General features: G+C 39.4%; 1 protein-coding gene and 1 long non-coding RNA gene across 8 annotated transcripts in view; one reads left to right on the top strand and one right to left on the bottom strand.

Moving 5' to 3' along the window:
• Positions 1 to 21,889, top strand: part of RAPGEF2 (Rap guanine nucleotide exchange factor 2) — a 157,749-nt gene that overhangs the window by 107,204 nt on the left and 28,656 nt on the right. For 6 of the 7 annotated variants that reach the window (XM_081875204.1, XM_081875202.1, XM_081875203.1 and 3 more), the window contains 5 exons: positions 5,239 to 5,370; positions 16,076 to 16,253; positions 16,579 to 16,715; positions 18,132 to 18,290; positions 21,547 to 21,699. In XM_081875204.1, coding sequence (XP_081731330.1) covers positions 5,239 to 5,370; positions 16,076 to 16,253; positions 16,579 to 16,715; positions 18,132 to 18,290; positions 21,547 to 21,699 — 759 coding nt within the window. Of the gene's footprint in view, positions 1 to 541; positions 685 to 5,238; positions 5,371 to 16,075; positions 16,254 to 16,578; positions 16,716 to 18,131; positions 18,291 to 21,546; positions 21,700 to 21,889 lie in introns of those variants that run through there. The other variant, XM_081875207.1, reaches the window with a different exon arrangement.
• On the bottom strand, positions 708 to 21,589 carry LOC309349506. The gene is made up of 3 exons (XR_014159984.1): positions 21,512 to 21,589; positions 18,314 to 18,399; positions 708 to 1,014 (listed from the first exon to the last, which is right to left on the bottom strand). It is a non-coding gene; the product is annotated as an uncharacterized lncRNA (long non-coding RNA).

Below are 21,889 nucleotides of genomic sequence, written 5' to 3'. Positions count from 1 at the left end.
TGGAAGTGTATATATGTGGAATTATAGTAACTACTCCATGCTGTCTAAAACTATACAAACATAAAGCATTAATTAGTTACATTCCAGTGTAAACTGTCTGTTAGATTTAACACTATGTTGGGCATGTCCTTGTGCATCATGTCTATAAATGAAATCAATAGAAATCAGTTCATTATTCTGTAATTAGGTATATTGACTGCCGCCCTGTAAATCACTGAACCATACAACTAATATTTCCTCCAATGTTTCACTTGGTTAGGAAAGAAAATGAATTGCCTTGAAATAAGAAGTGTATAAGATGAATAACTGCAAACCTTGTTTTTAACCTAGATTTTATTGTTCAACTGGCAGTGTTCAATTATTCCAGAAATTAATAGGGAAGCATTATGTGATTATTTTGGTCACATGTGCTTAGGCTTCCTTACAGGCTGATCTATAGTTAGGACAGGAGTAACTAATGAGGTGTCCTCATATGTTGTTTTTATGAAGTCAGAGAGCTGACATCATGCTGGTACGATTGAAGGAAATTCCAAACATACAGTTCAGCAAGGAGAGGAGGTTGCCACTGAAGGAGCAGGAGATCTTTGGATTTTGGTGGAGCTTGAGAGAATATCATGGGGAGGGATGTATTGGAATATTAGAAATGTGAGATATGGGAGGCAAGGCTATGAAGGGAACTTGAAGGTAAGGATAGACAGAATGCCAGTGTAGCTATTTGAGGGGAAAACATTTTGGTAGCAAGAGTGCTGAATGCATGTTGGCATTTCTGTATGAACAACTTTGAGACAGGTCACTGTGTTGGTCTATAGGAGCAGAAAGAAAAAAGAGGCTGCAAAACCAATAAAGACCAGTATGCTTTTATGACAGTGTACTTTTGTGGGCTGCAGTCCATTTCAATTGATACATGACTTTGTTGATTTTGCTAATAAGAGATAACTCCCAGCCTTTGTATATCTTTGAATGTGGTAATATTGTTTCCTGAGTAAAGAGGTATTGGATAACACTCCCTCACACCTGGAAGAACAAGAAAATATAATTATATTATTATTACTGTTTGAATTACAGTATTGTTATGACAACCTTGTGCCTAATGTTGCTTACTGTAGTACATTGTGCAAAGCCTTTGTATTATTACTTGGTCTGTAATTTTATTTCATTTCTTCTTTCCCTCTGTTTTAAAATCTGCCTCTCCCTCATTTTTGCATTTCTAGTTATATTCTTGAGAGGATGTAATTATAAATAAAAAAAAAATAAATTACAGAAGATTTTTTTAAAAACAGATGCATGAAGTGTTAACCATCACTTGTCAGGATTTATAGGGCCACGGTATTAACTCTATGTTAAGTGTGAGCCAGCTATATTGAATCTTGCCATTATAATGATAATTTTTTGGGGGGAGGGAAGACAGTACAGTTAGAAAATAGTTCAATGGATTGATTTGAAACTTGGCATCATGGGAAAGGTAAGCTTGAGGATGGTTCATGCTGATTTGGGGATAGAAAGGATAAGAAACTGTTCTGATTTTGTTAACCACTTGACTTTTGATGCTCAAAAGTTGGCAAGATATGTGTGTTTTTCTTCTACAGACTTTGCTGGGGTTGTTTAGGGGAAAATATATCTGTACTGTGACTTTGGGGAAATAGTTTGTTGTGTTAGGTCAAGAGGAATGTCTAGTAAGTGTCATTATTACCCATGAGTTGCATAAAATATTTGTAATCTTTGTTTAAAATGCATTTTTATGGCTAATGTTAGGCAACAGGAATTCAGAAGGGTGTCCTTCACATACTCATTACTAAACTGTTTTGAGAGAAGCCTGGGAGTTTAATAGATTGCTGAGTGAGAGTAACAGGCAAAGAGAGTTTGTTGGGAAATGGACTGGGGGTGGATGGGTGAAGTACATTTGTTAATTTTCTTTATTCAGTTTATATCCCAGCTTTACTCCAGTGATCTCAATGAGGCATACATAATTTTCTCCCTCACCATGTTATCCTCACAATACAAAGGATTCTAGTGATGTAACTGGGCACCCCAAAACAAAATGGTTAGCAGCAAAGGCAGATTGAAAAAAATGGCCTGCACAACGAAGTCCAATATTGTATCATATTATAGGGGGTGATGTGGCTGCAAATGTGTGAGTTACCTCCACTCTGCAAAGTAGCTCAGTGTTACAATCATATTGCTGGAAAGGGCATGAGAGGGAATAGTGTATGACAACCCTGTGGTATAGTCAAGATTCCAGAACAGTACACTTTAAAAATGTATTTATGTTGGCTTTGTAGAATTGAAACAATATAGAAAATCTTTTTTAATAATTTACCATAGGACCTTGAAATGCCTTTGTCTTTGGACTTTGTTAATCTGGGTCAGCCATTGTTATGATTCTTTATAAGGTCACTCAGAAATGATGACTAACAGAGCATTTCAATGGCCCTTTCATACTTTCCTTAAGTAAGATACCCAGTTATTCCTTACAATTTCCTACTGAAATACTGATGAGCTTTAACATTGAGAAATTGCTGCTTTAGAATGGGTCATAATTTGTTTTCCTAAATATTTAATCACAATCACTTTAGAATTGTAACTGACTATTCTACTTTTTGGTGGAATAAAACTATGATTGTCACTATAGTTCACAGTTACTGTACTTAACTGTGAACTATAGTGACAATCATGAATTCACATTTCTGCATCCATATTCTCTAGGCTACTTTTAACAAACACTTCTGTATTCTGTTATTTTCCCCATTTTCCCTACCCCATAAATGACTCTTGGATCATACTCTTCATCAGTATGCTAGTTTTAATTAGTACAAAATGGTGCTTCCTAGATCAGTGTTTAACAGCACCATGTAATTCTGCTTTAGTTTTTGGAATCTGGCTTTGATACAAAAGAGCAGTCCTGAATACCAGAAAAAGAAAAACATTTGTAGAGCAAGGGTGGCTAGCCTTTTTTGAGGGTAGGGCTAATTCCACCTTTGCCAACTTTCTGGGGCCTACAAACCAACTGGAGGTGTGGCCACCCTGCGCGCGTGCACACACACACACACACACACACACACACACACACACACACTAGAATCATAACTCTACATTGTAGTATTCTCTATACATGGTGATGGTATTCTGTAAATGTTTTGACCTGTGAAGCCTTATATTCATTCTCTCTCTCTCTCTCTCTCTCTGTGTGTGTGTGTGTACGCCAAACCATGGCTTTGTGTGTTCAGCCTCCCAGAGAGGAGATTGTAGCTAATTTGCTCCTTATCTGGTCCTGCTGCACTGCTGTGAATTTATCAAGTGTGTTCATTTAAACCATGGCTTGTGGTTTGTTTTCTCCAGACAAGCAACGAGTTATAAACCAAGAACAAACCTTGTTTGCAGCATGAAGCCAAGCCATGAATTAATTTGCTGCAGTGCAGCAGGGCCAAAGCAAGACCAAAGTGGCCATAATCTCCTCTTGAGGAACCCACATGTTTGCACTTAGCCATGGTTTGTCTTAGGTCTACATATGAGCAGTTCAAGGAGTGGGGTTTTTATATTAAACTAATATGCAGATATTTAGAGTTGTATCCAACTAAATTACTGTGTATGTGTGGAATGACTTCTGCAAAGGCAACATAATTTTCCATTCCTTTTCACTTACCGCCTGTACCCAGCGCTACCCCAAAATCTGCTCTGGGGGCATGTTTGAGGGGGCAGGGTGAGTAGGAGAAGGAAAGTTCCATTGTACTAATGGATGTTATTTTGTGTGTGCAATGATTTAGTTAAACAATATAATAAGATTCTTAAGTGAAAAACTAGGCAGGGTAGATTAGGTTTAGAGTTGTGCAAGATTGTATAAGTGTTCTTATTAGGTGATGTAGGGACATGTTGCTCTCTACAGTAGAAATGGTGATCTTATGTAGGCTCTGCATTTCGAAAGTAGAATCTAGTAGTGGGGAAGTGCTTTGGAATGATCTTATTACTGTGCTTAGCTGACAAGTAGTAGCTTCTCCCATAACCTCCCACTGTCAATATCAGCTGAATGGTTTCAGGCACAGCTGTGGAAATATTTAAAGAGGACTGTGTGGCTCTTTGGAGCCATGCTTTTCAGTAGTGTCTTGTAACTTCTTTAAAAGCTGTAGTTTGGGTAGAGGGCAACCAGATAGAGACTAATCTAGCTGAGCTCCAACTTCTGCTGGTTCATTTCCTATAGGGGAACTGGAAACAAAGAAAGTAGCTAGAGCAGATAGCAAAGGCAGGTTTATCATTCCTGTCCCATGCACTCCCCTATCCACTTTCATTCTAATTGAATGAGAGGGTCTGGAGTGTGGTAAGGATGTCTAAAGCTTGGGAAACTACCTCCAAATTCTTATTAAGTATGCATGCATCACAGGGGTTCCTCTGGAAATTTGTGAACTATGGGAGAAGCATAAAATGAATGGTGACTGTAGTTGACCAACATAGGTTCTGAATGAACAATTAAGGGTTAGAGAGATAAATAATTTTACTATTTATTTGTTACTTCAGATTACTGCTTAGAAAAAAGTAGTACAACCCCCCCCCCAAAGTATTTTATGTTGTCAACCAACCTGTGTTTAAACAACAACAACATAGCAGTTGAGAGGTTATGCTAGCCATGAGCATCATGGGTTTTTTTTTAAAAAAAACCAGACTATAGAAATTTCAGAGCTTTCTTTGTTTAACACAATTTCAGTCGCTTACGTGTTGCATGATACATAGCTATAGTTTTGCATTTCTGCCTCACAAATTAAGTTATATTTTCCTACTTCTCATTAGTTTCTAAAAACTGAATCAAACAAGTTTGAAACATATTCCAATATTTAAGCATTGCTCCCTCAACCCTACTTGGCACAAGTATTTGTGCATTAACAGGTGTTCATCTCACAAAAGCCAGTGACTGCCATCCTAAATATAGTCATGGTAACTCCCACTGATTCCTTTGAGACCGTTCACATGATTCCAGTGGGAATCATGAGTAAATGCTCACTAAAAGGTTTGCTCTTAGCAAGTCATATTCCATTCTTACATTTACAGCAACAGCCATAGTAATGTCAATGCTTGTCACATATTTACAAAGCATACATTTGAAACACCCTCTCAACCCTTCTGTCCTTAAGGATTTGCTTAATGAATTTTGTATGGTTTTAGTACTGACGAGTACTGCTAATCATTCAAATGTTTATGAAGTGAATGTCTAGGTACACAATTTAATTATGCCTTTTCTGTTTCTGTCTACAGCTTCCTGCAGATTTCACAAAACTGCACCTTACTGACAGTCTCCACCCACAGGTGACCCACGTTTCATCTAGTCATTCAGGATGTAGTATCACTAGCGACTCTGGAAGCAGCAGCCTGTCTGATATCTACCAGGTATGATAGTGAACAGTTGTAATTGAGCTAAGTCAGTATTGTAAAAATGGCAACCGGCAAAATGACTACATGAAGATTGGGAGAATTCGGTTAAATTGTAGTGGTTAGTTTCATAGTCTACAGAATCTTATACCCACGCCCACCCATCTCCTTTCCCTATTCTGTGTTCATGTTTTTTTGTTTTTGTTTTTTTTTATAGAAAACAGATTCATTTGCAAATGCCAGTTAGAACCTTTGGAGGCAAATGCCGCTTTATAGCCCTACTGATTGAGATACACACTTTCCTACATGCTTAATGGAGAAAGACCTTGTTTACTCTGGGTAATTAGTAATTTCGTAGAAATCTGGATAATATGAAGATAATGATGGGAACATCATGCTTTGTTATTTCAGTGCAGTCATAGCAATTTCACAATGGGTTGCTATCCATTTAAGTGGAAGGCAAATTATCCAGATCTCATAAATAAAACTTGTTTCTTACAAAAGGGTCTTTACTTTTGAACAGCGCAATCAGTTTGCTCATGCATGCACATGAAATAGCTAACCTTCTACAAGTGACATCTTACTATTTGTTCCACTTTTTTTGTTGGCTGGTTTATTTAACATATTTAACATAACAGGTGCCCTTCAACCAAATAGTTCCCAGTGCAGTTTATAACACAAAATCAGGGCAAGAGCGGACATGAAATAAACAAATAAACAAATAAATGAAACAGTAGGTTAAAATAATTAAAACTCAGATTAGAAAGTGAAGTAGAATAGGAAGAGCCTAGCCTGGGACTAAACATGTTTCAATGTAAGCACATTACACACAGCTTGAGAAGGGTTGTGCTAGTGATCCTAGGTTCAATCCTGGGCATTCCTTATACGGCTGGGGAAGACTCCTGTATGAAACTCTGGACAGCCACTGCCAATCAGCATAGACAGTAGTGAGCTAGATGGACTAATGGTCTGAGCCGGTATAAGGCAGCTTCCTATGTTTCTAGTATGTAAGGTAATGGGAAATAATTAGTAGATTTAGGGATATGGTTCATAATACTTTCAGAGTCCAAAACATTGTCACGAAGAACAAAGTAAACAGCTGTTGGTGATGGTGGTGGGGCATTTCTGCAAGTTCATTTTATGATTATGTCTTAAATTGTATATTAAGAAATGCCTAAGGAAAAAAAAGTTTGAATTCAGAATAAATGAAGGATGTAATTACTAGAGGTTGGGATTGATTGTCCCACAATAAAACAAATATTGTGAGAAGGTAAGGGTCAGATTATAGATACGTAGTTTGCAGCTCAGTTTGATCCTTCTGCTTTTGTATTGATTGGAATACAAAGATGTGATCTTGAATGGTAATGATGATTGTGTTAAGATTGTTTGCTCTAGTCTTACAGAAGAACTATAATGTAGAGAAGGGGTATGGAACTGCCAGCCCCTAGACCACTTAAGGGGTTCCATATTTCCCAAGCTACACCCACCCATCAGCTGATGTTGCTGGTGGTACCAACTGTTGGGCAAGAGGACAGGGTTTAGAACCCCTTCCCTTCTTATTTAAGGATGAGGGGGAGAGGGTACCACTGCTGTCTTCCTCTTGCTGAAAGAAGCAGAGCAAAATGCTGTTTAAAACAGCTCTTTAAAGAATGGGAGAGACTGGGTCAAATGACACTTTGCCGCTTTAAGCCAGCCCTCATGCTCCCTTTAGACAGAGGCAGGTGGCTGGTTCTAACAGCACTTTGCCGCTTTAAGCCATTTCAGGGGCTGGAGAGACAAATGCTGGTATTTTACAAGCAATGTGTCTTCAAGAGAACCCCTTTTCACAGTGGAATTAAAAAACAGGGTTTTCCCTGCTGTTTTCTGATCTGCTGTGAAACAGGCATCTCTTGAGTTTAATGGTGCTTGTAAAATAGGCTTCTTCCTCCCCCCTGCTTCCCCACACCAGATGAGGAAAACCTGTGTTCAGGTCTTGCAAAGCGGCTTTCCCCTCCCCATGGTATGCAGAGAGAGTGATGCTGGTACTTCCTGAAGCTCAAGTGAAGCCCCTGCAAAACCTGAAAAAGCAGGGTTTCCCTCCTCTGCCTTTGCAGATCTGCACCTAGACATATTGTGCCTGTGGGGTGCTTCAAGCAATCTGTAGGTTAGTTTAAAGTTTTGGAAATCATTGGGCCAGTTTGCCGGTCAACTCCCTTGAACTGATAATTGTCAAGTGGTAAGTTTGGTGTCCAGTGAAAAATATGTTCTAAATCAGATCAAACCTTCCCTATACTAGCTAACTCCCAGCAACAGGAAACTAGCCCAAATAGAGTGTGAAGCAAATGGGATTCCTGGAAGCAAAACACTGTATTTTTAGGGCCAATGTGTTTTTTACTGGTGAACCTTAAAATGAATCAAATAATTAGTGCATATCACATCCTTTGGGATCACCTGTCCTAGTTGCTTACTGGAAAATGCAGACAAAGGCATATTAGCCAAATGCTGCCTTCCAGTTTCACACACAAAAAACCCTGTGAAAAGAGGTACACCTCCCCCATTCTCAGGACACTTTTGCATTTCTTTTGAAATTTTTGGTGAGCACAGGGTTTAGAATTTACTTTATTGCTGCAAGGTGTCCATGGGTTGGGTGTACATTTCTCTATACTTTAAATATTTATTAGCACTCCGCAGTCTCTGTCTGCCTGGGATTTTTGATCCATAGGAGGAATTACCTCACAGCATTTTCTACTGAACTTTAAATGAAGTGTGGGGGGAAAGGGAGGCTGGATACTGAATTCCTGAGCATGGTGCACTTGCTGATTTTGCTTTTTAATGGAAGTCCTTCCTTTTACCTTTTAATGTCTCTCAACACTGATTTATTTAAAAGTAAAAGGCCTTCACTTAAAACGATAACAATGAGCAGTTGTCAGGTACACAGCTGAGCCCAGCTGAGAATTTAAGGAGTTTCCAGAAAAGGAAAACACACAGGAAGGTTGAAGAATGGCAGACAGAGTACCAGCAAGATGATTTGTAGAATGATTGAAAGAACATTAAGAAACATTCCTTGGCCAACTTAAAAGTAACAACAAAATTGTGCACCTATCCATGAGAAGTTCTCCACACTTTCTCACTTCTTTGATACTTTGTTTCTTAAAAATAATAATAAGCAATTCAAAGAGCAGCTTAATTTTCACTGGGGTTTTGAAGGTGGAATAACGAAAAACAAAGCAAAAGATAGCCTTTGGCCGAACTAAATCCAGAAGATAAAATCATTGTAAGTGATAGACTAAGCAAACATATATTGATTCAACAATATTAATATAATGGCTTCAGTCTTTGGCTGTATCATGTGACTATTACAATATAGCACTGATTATCCAAGATATTCAGTCTAGATTATAACTCAGGGAAGTAGTGCAATCTCATGACTTATTTATATCCTATTGTCCCCAAAATCAAGGGGGTACCTAGTGTTTTCCTTGTTTCCAACAGGTCTGTGGCTTAACCTGTTTCCTTTAGGGACTCCCTCCATCTGGATGACCTTATTAAGCATTGAATTACAACAGAATTGAGCAGCCAGGCATTTGCTTAGTCTTGCTCTTCTGATGCAGTGAACCGTCCAAAAGAATAAACCAAATCAAAAAGCTGAACCAAGAAGGGAATACACAATCTTGAGATATAAAGAAAGCTACATTGTTCAATACTTTTACATTTGGAGGCTTCTTGCAGAATAAGTGATCCTGAGTACAGTATCTTCATCCCATTAGGGTTTTACTAACGGATATTGGTCTTGTGTCATCTCAAAGTCTTTTCTTCATACTCAGTAGATTGGTTCATGTGCCCCTTATTCTGCAAGTATCTGGTCAATTTCCTTTATGCTATTGTGCCATAATGTGTATGGTGCTTTACAAGATAACAAAATACAGATCTCTACCAGGAGGAACTAACAAATCTAATGTTCAACATGGAAGCAGTAGCAGAGAGTATAAGGATGATTAATGTAAGAGCCAGCCAGTGCAGGTGTTTAGGGAGGGTGGTTTTATAGCCTGAGCAATGAATGGTTTTGGCAGCAAAATAGAGGATGGAGATGAGAGAGGGCTAAATGTGACAACAGCAAGCTAGAGAAGAGAATAGTGTAGCAATTAAAGTTAGGGGATGATTAGAGCATGAACTGCTGCACAAAAGTCAGAGGGGCTATTTTCATAATGTTGTACTAGGAGAAGCAACTTGACTTAACAGATTGCATAAAATGGAATGGAGGAATTAAAGATAAACTCAAAGCTGATCAGCAAGTGTCTGATCAACAAGTGGGTAGTAATCTTATCAATGGATAAGGAGCATGTGGAAAGACAGCAAGGTTCAGTAGGAAAGATCAGCCCTGTATGTATTGAGACAACAATGAAACATAAAACAGGGAAACCAAAAAGCAGTTGGAAATGAAGGATTGGATGTAGAAGGGAAGTTATTGGACAGAGAGGTAGAGTTGGGTGTCATCAGTGTGTACTGAAAGCCACAAAGTTTAATGAAGTCACTAAGGGACAGTATAGTTAGAGAAAATAGCAGAAGGCTGAGAATAACTCCCTGTGGAGGTTCAGCAGAGAAGAACTTTCCCTATGGAAACAGTGATCAAGTAATTAGACTGATAGGAAATAAATCAGCTAAGAACAGAGCCATAGAAACAGAGTACGTAAAAGGAGCGAAGCCGAAAAATTAATGAACTGTATTAGAGGCAACAAAGGCACCAATGAGAAGAGGAAGAAGATAGAGACCTTTTGGATTTGGCATTGAGGAGTGATTTGATGAGGGTAGCTTCAGTGGAGTTCAAGAGGTAGAAGCCAGATGACAGGGAACTAAGAGAGGAATTGAGAGAAATTTAAGACAGGGAAGTATGTGGCACAGTCCAGAGATTCGAAAGCAAAGAGTAAAGCTCAGATTATTTTTTTATGAATGTGAAAAAGAGAGGCATGTTTAAATGCAAGAAGGAAAGAGCCAGAGGATGGGGAGAAATTTAATATGTGGAAGGATATTTGTGATAAAAAGATATGACACCCAGGAGTCAGGATCATGGGGCAGGTAATAAAGGACAACATAATAGTCAACCAAAGAGAAAGCAAAAATTGGTTGAAGTAGGTTTAAGAGGCAAAATAGCTGGAAATGAGAGGAAAGATGTGCATTTTGGATACTGTGTTCATGATTGTGTGATGAACAGAAATTCTAATTTACGTGAGTAAATCAGGACCATGTGTGTGAGGTGGATCTACCCTTTACACCTGCATTTTGGTCCAAGCAAAACTTTCCCCTTAGTTTGGTGAGAAACAGTAAACTGGTATGCAATGTATGTCAGAAACATAATGCAAGGGGGAAGGGTTAACCTTCCTCCTACACAGTAAGATCCTGCCTGTATTGTCCTTTCCTCCTGGCAACAACTGTTTTAAAAATGACCACATATCATTAGGCTATGTATTCATCATTATGTGTTGTTTGACTCAAAGAGATTGACTTGAGGATGTTGGCTAAAGGCTGGGGTATTTAGAGGGGTCAGTAGTTAGTTGAGAGAGCTGGGGCAAACAAATCTAGAGTTGGTTGATGAACTGTACTTAACCCCTGAAGAGCATAAGGGAGACATGGCAGAGAAGTAGGCAATGTTCCCAAGAAAGCCTTGCACCACTTGACTGCAGGTGACAAATGGAGCAAGAAGTAGAATATACAGAAGGCAGAGAGTGTGCATGTTGAAGAAGAGAATGTGTTGCTCAGATTGGATGAACTCTGTGGCACAAGCTGAGCATTTCCAAGTGAAGATGAGAACAAGAAAATGCCCAAAGTCGTATGTTGGGGAATGCATCCCAAAGCAAACATAGAAGGAATGAGGGACAGGAGATGGGAAGCAGCTGTGTCACAGACGCAATGAATGTTAAGTTTGAAATCGCAGGAGGAAGGTACAGAAGTTGTCGGAGTCTGAATGGAAAGTTGAGAGTGGGGCAGGTGGTGATAGAGATGAGATGCAAAGGGGAACAGATTTTTGTGGAATGAATTTGGGAGGCAGTAGAATGAGAGGTCAGCAGAAGCAGGGACTGGCAGAATTGGAAGTGCAAAGGCCACCACCACAGTAACCTCCAGTGAGAAGTGTGTGGAAGAAAGTAATTTGAAAGGAAAGGGCAACAACAGTGTCAGGAGGGGGCAGTAAAGTATTTGTGAGAGCTGGTATTATGCTTATGTGGAATTAGTAATTGTTTATGACGTGATCAATAGAAATTAAAATGCATATTTTGCTTTGTAATGTTTTGTTCTGTGGTGCTGTACTAGAGACTACTTTCTGTTTTCACATTGTTGCATGTGACTTTGTTTATAGGTTGGGAAATAGATGAGTATGTTACTTTATTGAATTGAACAAGCGCTTAATAAAAACTACTATCCATCATTTGTTATTTAACATTGTCTAGTAGACACAAATAAATGAACTAGAAAATGAATTGTGGAAGATAAGAGACTTTTGTAGTTCTCAGAAGGTTGATATCCATATATATTATACTTACTCTTTTTAAAATGGTAAATTATGTAAATATTAATGTTACTGACTACACTGTGGGTTTGGTGAGTGTGGTTTCTTTCTTTAGTTGCTTGGGCACCTTCTTATGGAGACATTCACAAATGACACCCAGAAGTAATGGTTCACCTTATTTTTGATTATGGAGTAAAAAAAAAAAGTAGCTGCAAATATTACTTATGGTGTTGTGTGCTCAGTTAACTCTTTCCGGTATTTGCTTCATATGGAGTATTTAATACTGCAGGTTTAAGAGCAACTATGCAATGAAAATATATTCATAGACGTCCTTTTGAGTTGAATAAATCATGAAGCTGAATCTTGAGATGCTTTCGGCAATAATCTGAGAATATTCCTGTTTAAATATTTATGTTTGTTTCTAAAATTGTATGTCATGTGTTATACATAAAAGACAAATCCATTTAAAACAAGAATTACTTGCCAATATGAAATATCCTACAATCATTATTTGTAAGAGGTCATTGAGGTCCCTTTGAATATACTGAAAAATTCTAATACTTTTGCAGGGTAAGGGTAAGCAGTTTGCTCTCTGCCCTGCAAAACAGTAGTATTGTGCAGCATTCAAGCTTTTCTTGGAATGTTGTGCTATCCCAAATTTCACGTCTGTAACAAATTCCTGGCCTTTAATGCTACATTGTATCTTCAAAAATACTGACAGTGGCGATCGGATGGATAATACTAGGTAACCAAACATCCAATACCTTCCCCACATTGCCCAAAGGCTGCAGTCATCATACCTCATGATTTAGACTTCAATTTGGATGTTAGGAGCCGTCAGTACACCAGCACACCACGATGCCTGGCCACACTAATTTAAGGGGCACTTACCTTCTTTGTTTCTTACCTATTGAAAAAATAATAAATGGATGTTAAGGTGCAAGTTTTAAAAATGTGGTCTTTATGTAGAGGCTGCCATGAACCACTTTTGAATAATTAAGCATCCATATGGTGGTTATAACTTTTTATTGGACTTTGATGCATGGTCTGACCTAATGGCATTATCATCAGCTGTCCATATAACCTGGCCACCCTGTGGAGGTAGCTTTTAATCAATTGATTAAGTATACTCATACACCCAAAAAAAGTAAAAAAGAGAAACTTCATCATATTCAGCCAAACTTAACACAAGTGATAAAATTCTATAAGGATAGAATATCTGTGGAAAGTCTAGCATGTGCATCTCATATAATCTCATATCTCAAATTAACATTTTTTAAAAAAAACATACTTGACCTTTTCTACTGCTATCTGACCTTTAATATTTTAGCCCCAAGTCTAGTAAACATCAGTTTGGAAAGCAATGGTTTACAGAGCATTCTCAATAGACTTCATCTCCTTCAAATCATAACAGTTGAAGCTTAGCAGATGCTGTGGCATTAAATCTACTTCTGCAGAAAAAGCAGCTTTATTTCAGACGGCAGGCAAATATGTTTGGGATTTATTAAGTGTTTCATCTTAGAACTGAAACAATAAAATATATTCACCTCTGGGTACCTATTAATGACCTTAAACCATGTGTTGGCTGGATTTTCTGATTTCCATATGATTGATAGAGCAGATTAGAATTGGGAGATAGTGTTCTTCCTTTTTTTTTTTTTAAAAAATATTTTTATTGGATTTTCAAAAATTTTTTTAAACAAACACAAACATATATCATAAACACAAAACACAAAACAGAATATCTGTAGTTTCATACCCTTACAATCATTACCCTCTTTCAGTGACTTCCCCCCACCCCCCCAGCCACCTTCCCATTTCATTAAATATCTCAGCAAGTTATTTGTTCAAATCTCTTAAATATTATTCATATCTTTTCTTATAATTTATCCTTTATCCATTTTTACTTTAAATCCCATTATACATATTAAATTGTTTCTCTAAGGTCGGCCTAATTTCTCTCCCACAAATTCCTTGCTCTTTATATTAAATCAAAAAACAATAATATTTCTATTCTAAACCCCAGACTTTTACCACTCTACACTCCCCTCCCCCTCTGTCCCGGTATTTGCCCCTTCCCACATTAATATCCCAAAGAAAAAAAAACAGATTTAACCCGGATTTCTCACATCAGAGGCCCTTAGGCCCCCGTTAATCACTCTCCAGCAATTTTGTTTATAGTCCTTTTTATTGATCTTCTCTTCTCGAAGGAATTCTGTCACCAGTTCCTCATATTTTTCAAACAAAAACAGTCTTTGTCCAGGATCAACAGATCTCCCATGTTGCAGCTTAAAGAAGAAGTCTCCATCATACTTATTCGTTCTTTCGTAGCTTAATGTTTCAGTTGTTCCAGGGACTTCCATCTTTCTCTCTCTTTGCAGATTTGTGATCCATTTGTTGTCTTTTTCACTTCTTTTCCTCCCAAAAGTTACAGATATTTGATTGCTCTCTTCCTCCTGAACTCCTTCTTCTTTTTCTTCTTTTTCCCCCAGTTCTGAAGTTGTCTCTTTTTCTGCAGCTGCAGATTCTTTTTCCATCCGGTTAGCTCCACCAACAGATTTGTTTAGTTTAAGATTGAAGGTCATCAGTTGATCTCTCATGGCTAAGCTCTGCTCTTGCAGAGCTCCCACCAGGGAAAACATTTTTTTTATCTCTGCCAGTAATTTTCCTTCCGCAGCCATTGCAATGTCTTTAGTTCCCTCCAGGGGGATTTCCATCATAGTTCTTTTCCAACAGTTCGTTACTTTGTTATTCAGAATTAGTTTGTTTCCAGTCAATTTAATGTAACACTTTTAGTCCCAACAATATAGTTATAACACAGTTTTAACTCAATTTCCAAGCTGACGTCCGTTTGACAGCTCTTTTGACAGCTGTCAAACACCTTGTTTTTTCTCTCGGGTTCCCAAGCAGGGCACTGCCCGGGTTCGGGGGGGGGTCCGCCAAAAGCAAAACCTCTGGGATTCCCCTCTCTTCACTCCAGCACAAGTAACTTTTTCAACCAATTTATGAAAGTGTTCTTTCTCCTTTCAACACCAGAGTCTTTCCGACTTAGTGCTCCTCTCCTTGCTTTAAGTCTTTTGGTGGGGGGGGGGGAGTGTGGACTTCCTTTTTAACACATCCCCCGCTCGTACTCAAATTCAATGATAAAACTTTTAGTGCCAAAATTTCCTTCTACTCACGAGTTGTTTTTTCAGTCCAAATTTCAGGAAGAAAGATAGCGCTCTCCGGTCATGGCTCGCGGCTTCGCTCCGCCAAGGCAGCGATCGACTCTCAGCTCCACGCCACTCTCCGGTCCCCTCCGTAGCCTTTAAAAAGGCTCTTCGCGGGTCGGGGAGGGCGCTTAAGGTGCCCACCGAGTCTCCATGTCCGCAGGCTTCAGCGCCTGCGGTTTCTAAGGGTCCCCGTGTCGCCGGCACGGCAAGACCCGTCCTTAGCGGAGCCGATTCCCTCCAGAGCTCGGAGGGAATCCGCCATTACCCGTTCGCGCTATCCCGGAAGTCCGATAGTGTTCTTCCTCTCTGGTACACATACAGTGTCTGGAAGTTAACTCCCATATCTGATAGACTGGCTGTTTGCAATTTTACGATACAAATGTGACCTGCATCCAGATGCTGCAGCGTGGAGTTTTTCTATTCACGGTTCCATCCATGTCCTATTGTAGGATACCCTATTGCATTCCAGCAGCACCCCAATTTTTCTGCCCCAATCAGACATTATTCTGTGGACAGTGAGGATGCCAAGTCCTCATGGAGCTGTTCCTTTGCATGGAGTAGGGGTAGAGGCTCTTAGGTTTCTGTTCTTGAAAATTATCTGTACTTCTACAAAACATAGAGCTCCCCAAAGCATGCTGAAGCATCCCATTTGCTTCTTGGTAGCTCTGCTTTGCCTTTGGTGGTGCTCACCTGCTGAGTTCATGACTGAAGTGAGTGATTAATTGATGTCAGTGTTCTAGGTTTCATCGCGAACATGTAATACTTTAGATGGGTTTGAAAATGGGACTAAGCAGCACCCACAAATATATTAATCTTGCTTTCGATTTAAGTATGTTCCAGGTGTGTCTACTTTACCCAAAATACAGTGAATTCCTGTTATATACTTCCCACAGGTAATGGAAAAGTGCTGAGAAAAGATGAACCTTGGCTTGTCTGTGGAGTAAATATTAAATTCGCTTCATGTTCATGTTTTGAGTTGTGTTTAGTATTATAAGAGGCCTCTGAATGTTTTTTTTCTCAATGATCATTTCAGGCCACAGAGAGTGAAGCTGGCGATATGGATCTGAGTGGGTTACCAGAGACAGCAGTGGATTCTGAGGATGATGATGATGAAGAGGATATTGAGAGGGCTTCTGATCCTCTAATGAGCAGGGATATTGTTAGAGACTGCCTGGAGAAAGACCCAATAGACAGGACAGATGATGATATTGGTAAGCTACCATGGAAACCCAGCAGAGGAAGATGTTAGTGGCATTTGCAGTTTCTTTAACATGTCTTTTGTTTTCCAAAATATTACTAAATGACACTTTAACAAAAAAAGATTTTTAATATAATAAACAAAAGGAAGTTGTAAAATGCTTGAAACGTAGTATGATTTATGACTTGTTAAACCTGTAGAATATAATGAAAATACAGTACACAACACATTGTGGAATAATACAAGCTTAGAATCCCATGGCATATTCCTAAAATCTCATTATCAAGTAGTTGTCATTGCTTATACATGTTTAACTCAGTGAGTTCATTATTCTTTAGAACAACTCCTGGAATTCATGCATCAGTTACCCGCTTTTGCTAATATGACAATGTCAGTGAGGAGAGAACTCTGTGCTGTGATGGTGTTTGCAGTTGTAGAAAGGGCGGGGACCATAGTTCTAAATGATGGAGAAGAGGTAAGTAGTTGCATAATTCAGTGGTCCTTCCTGAGACATCTAAAACTTCTTTTTTATGTTCTTAAACCCCCCCCCCCCGATAAAATATTTTTGCACTGGTGCTTACAGATAACCATTTGCTGAACAGAATATTCTTAATGTAGCTTGGACTTAGACTTCAGTTCACTTTCACATTTGTAGTAGATCACAGATGGGTATAATGTAGCCTGAATGTTATGCCAGTGAAAAATGGTATTAAATGTATGCAGTTTCCTATGTTCCTGTATTTGCAAGCCCTTCCTTACAACCACAAGGCTTCAGTTTGACAGATAACATCAGATGCAAATTAGTTGCAGCAACTGCAGTGATCTATAACTGCCAACTGCCCCACCCTCCGTGTTCTAAAACTGCCAGCTTGGCTTAGAGCATCTTTTGATCAGAGGAGTTGAGGAGAGTCAGGAGTGAAAGCGATAGAGTGCTGTCTGGTTTGGTTGTGTGATATTAGTGTTGGGTGTGTGATATCAGCGTTGGGTGTGTGATATCAGCACTGGGTGTGCGATATCAGCGTTTGACAGATAACATCAGATGCTAATTAGTTGCAGCAACTGCAGTGATCTATAACTGCTAACTGCCTCACCCTCCATGTTCTAAAACTGCCAGCTTGGCTTAGAGCATCTTTTGAACAGAGGAGTTGAGGAGAGTCAGGAGTGAAAGCGATAGAGTGCTGTCTGGTTTGGTCGTGTGATATTAGTGTTGGGTGTGTAATATCAGTGTTGGGTGTGTGATATCAGCGTTGGGTGTGTGATATCAGTGTTGGGTGTGCGAAATCAGTGTTGGGTGTGCGATATCAGCGTTGGGTGTGCGATATCAGCGTTGGGTGTGCGATATCAGCGTTGGGTGTGTGATAGCAGCGTTGGGTGTGTGATAGCAGCGTTTGGTGTGTGATATCATTGAGTGTTGTAGGCATGGGGAAAGTGTGCTCGAAGTGTACCTGTCTGTATGCAGATCCTGAAGAGAGAGTAGAGCAAGCAAGTGTAAGAAAGAGCTTGAGAGATCAGGAGCCATGTGTCACGCAGCCCTCGGATGGTTTGGCAAGCTCAAATGTGACCCATGGGTCTGAAAAGGTTAGCTGTCCTGTTCCATACTGCTTATAGCAGAAGCAAATACAATGTTTAATCTTCTTTGCCTTAAAAGTAGCTGATAAATAAGGCAGCATATCCAGTAGATATGTCTGCATCTCCTTTAACCTCTGTACATGTGTAAAGTTTATGTTGGTAAAATTGCAGGATTTTGAAGTGGTTTTTTATTATGTATACGTGTACTTTCCCGCTTTTTTCATTTCCCTTTTATTGAAAAACAAATTCACACAATGTTCCCTAAAAAGGTGAAATGGTTTTCCTATGTTTGTATGTCTCAAACTCTATGTTTCATTTTTAGCTGGACTCCTGGTCCGTTATTTTGAATGGTTCTGTGGAAGTAACCCATCCTGAAGGAAGATCAGAAATATTATGCATGGGAAACAGTTTTGGTGTTTCCCCTACCATGGACAAAGAATACATGAAAGGAGTAATGAGAACCAAAGTGGATGATTGCCAGGTAGAAAATAAAATATGAATTACCTGTTAGATTAATATGCAAATATATGACAGGCTCAGATGTAATGCTGAATTATTATTGGTGTGTTTTCCTTTCTTCTCCAGCACAGCTGTGTGGAAGAGATCAGAATACGTGGTTACTCTATGACAAAGCTGGCCAGTGGGTTGGATCCAGAATTCCCCTACCCTCCACAGGCCACTTTTGACAGGTGGTCAGGATCACCCACCTGCCACTCACACGACACGACACGACACGACACGACACGACACGACACGACACATCACATCAAGTGACCTAACTTTGAACCCATGGCAGAGGAATCAGGAGCCACTCATAAGAGCATCCACTTCCTTCTTTGTGGTCTCAGGATGAATTCAAGCTATGCTTGCAAAGGAACGTGTTTTTTTCCTTTGCAGTCTCAGCTTGAATTCAAGCTGCAAAGATTCCTGCCAAGAGTGATTCTTGCATTTGGCGGTGGATTTAAATTCAGTGCAAATGCAAGTGCCACTCTTGGAAGAGATGACTTCATTCGGAAGTTCCAGTTGGGAGTTCTAAGTGGAGCCAATCGCCAACAAGGCACAATCAGCACTAAATTTACATGAATAGCTCCTAAGTGGAACAAAGCAGAGCTTGCATTTGACACAACAAATGTAAGTCCCGCACCAGGAGTACACTACTCTGGTGTGTCTTTGCAGCCGCAGCTTGACATTCTTCACACCTGCTGTCATATGGTGTCAGCTGTGGGACAGTTGGGTGTGGCTGAGGAAAACAGCTTTGTGAGTGATAGACCCCAGGAGGAAAGATGGAGCCCAGCCACCCAGGTGAAGGCAGCCTTGTGGTACAGAGGCTCCCTGATGCTGATACCAGGCCCAACGCTCACCAGCAGCATCAAGCAGCCCTGTTCTGCAAGGCTAGATAGGGTGGCTTGCACCGTACACCTTGTGAAGTGGTGCAGAGGCAGCCCGATGGTGGTGCTGGGGCAAAGCATACACTTGGCTACTGCCTGGCTGCCTTCACCTGGGAGGGTGGGCTGCATCTTTCTTCTGAGGGAATACAACCACCCCATGAGGAAAGAGGCAACCTGCCCGCTCGGGTGAAGGCAGTCAGATGCATGGAGCCTGACAGGTTCGGTGCTCTTGGCTACTACCACCTAGTCCATCTTCTGGAAGTGGAGGGCGAATGGGCTATCTCTTTCTCCCAGAAGAAAGAGGTAGCTTGCCCACCTTCCCCACACCAGCTAAGGTGGAGGGAGCCTTGGAAAGGAGCCTGTCAAGCTCTGTCCCAGGGCTCCCTCCATCTTGGGGGGGGGGTGTGAGCGGGCTATGTCTTTCTCCCCCCAGAAAGAGGTAGCTCACCCATGCCAGCAAAGGCAGAGGGAGCCTGAGAAAGGAGTCCTTGCCACTCGCACACCATAGATGTGGAGATCTATGCCTGATCTATGGGTTTGGGAAAGATCAACAGGCTATTTATCCCATCTGGATAAATAGGTCTTAACAACTGACTACTTGTTAGGGTTTTCATCCTGTTTTAAATATGTTTGTGTTTTAATTTTTTAAAGAATTATTTTACATTTAAATCACCTTGAAACTGTAAATTTAGAAGGCAATTAATATAACAAGCGTAACAACAACAATAATAAACCACAGTATGAAGTTGTTTACTAAACCATAAAAAGAACAGCCAAGGTTTATCCAGGTTTGGACAACTACCAACTGGGGTTGATCAGTTAGCTAAAACCTTAAGTTAGTTTAAAATGGAAGTGACTGCTTCTGCACTCCTACCCATCGCTGTGCCAAAGGAGGAATATGGAGAGGTGAGCTGGCCAGCCTGAGGCTCACTCACATAGCACTAAACTGTATTGCAGCTGAACAAAGCCATTATGCGCCATAAATATGAGAACATTAAGTAATGTAAACTTGTGGCTGTAATATAACTTCAGTGTCTCAAGCGCGGCCTCATTGATCTGTCAAAAAATCAAAATGAATATCCAGTGTTTGTGGTTAATGAACCTATTTGCAACACTTCTTAGTAAAGATCACATTCTTATGAATTTTAAATGAAAGAATATTAATTTGAAATATATGAATATTTATTCATTTCTTTCTTTGTTCTTAAATGCTGTATTTCAAGGTAGAGCCCGCCCAATGTGGCTTACAAAATGTAATTAGTTTGTATTAAATACAGGATAATTTAGATTCATATTCATAACAGAGAGAGAGAGGAGTGCCTTACTGCTGCTGCTTCTCCCTATGACGGCCTCAGCAGTTGCAGTTGGTAGTTAGACAGAGAGAGAATCTCAGCTGCAGTTGTATCCAAGAATATAAAAAGCTGTGATTTTAAACATTCCAGTATAAAAGAGAATACATTCATTTCTAGAACCAAAATAGTTCATCAACAACCCTGGGTGATAAAAACTGGACATTGCACAAGTGTGGTGTGTTCAGTTAAAAACTTGCATGTTGTGAAAGGGTGAGGACATGACTGTCAGGTGGAAGGAATCACATATTTTATTTTACTTTATTATGCTTGGCAATAATATTATGATTAAAAGGGGAAAATAGCTGCTTATTTTAATTGTAGAAGCAACTGTTAAAAAGGCATTTTCCTTTCATCATTTACTTTTTATATGCCCTCAAGATGGAAATTAGGAATTTCCTTAAAATAAATGTCAAGTCAGATTTAGCTTTTATTTAGGGCAATAGGAGAAGGATAGAGATATGAGATTTCTTTGATAGGCATTAATTCATATTTTATCAATTAATCATGCACTTTCCTAAGGCAAGAATTATAACAGAATATATCATCCTGGCTTATTCAACCACTTAGTGTAGCAGAAATGATCATAAGGCACATTTGGATATTCATTGCATAAAGCACTTTATCTGCAGTGATAACAGAAAAATTGCTTATGGTACCTCTTGTGATAGTGAACAGTTCCAAAATCAGAGAACCTGTAGAAGTTCAACTTCTGCATTTATTATTATTTAGCTGGAAAACTAATTTAGAAAAATATGTATGTGCCATAAAAGCAAAAAGAAGTTAATAATAATGAGCTTTAATGGGGGTTATTAATCGATCTCATGAAGTTAAAGGTCTGACTTCATAGTTTCTGCTACATTTGAGGATGGCAAATCTATAGCATCCCTTACACTTGGGACTAAGGTATTCTAGACAGCAGGGCAGGTTGGACAAAGTACTCTTAACATTTTAGAAACCATTACCTTTGAACTTGTCTCTTGCAATCTATTTTCCCTAGTTTGTGTGCATAGCCCAGCAAGATTATTGCCGCATCCTCAACCAAGTGGAGAAAAACATGCAGAAGGTAGAAGAGGAAGGAGAGATTGTTATGGTTAAAGAACATAGGGAATTGGATCGCACTGGAACAAGAAAGGGTCACATTGTTATCAAGGTATATTTTTTATACTATAATATACCTAATAGCAGTTTATCTTTTTCTTTCAAACCACAGTCTTTTTGATTTATATCCTAATGTTATACAGATGCTATCTTTTTTCAGACTTTTTAATGAGAAAAACTACCAAAGAACTATTCTTAATTGCTGTGTATGGTACTTTGTGTAAATCTGGTCCAGTACATTT

This window comes from Podarcis erhardii (genome assembly GCF_964252035.2).
Source record: "Podarcis erhardii genome assembly, chromosome: 9".
NCBI classification, from domain to species: domain Eukaryota; kingdom Metazoa; phylum Chordata; class Lepidosauria; order Squamata; family Lacertidae; genus Podarcis; species Podarcis erhardii.
This window is presented reverse-complemented; position numbering and strand designations above follow the sequence as displayed.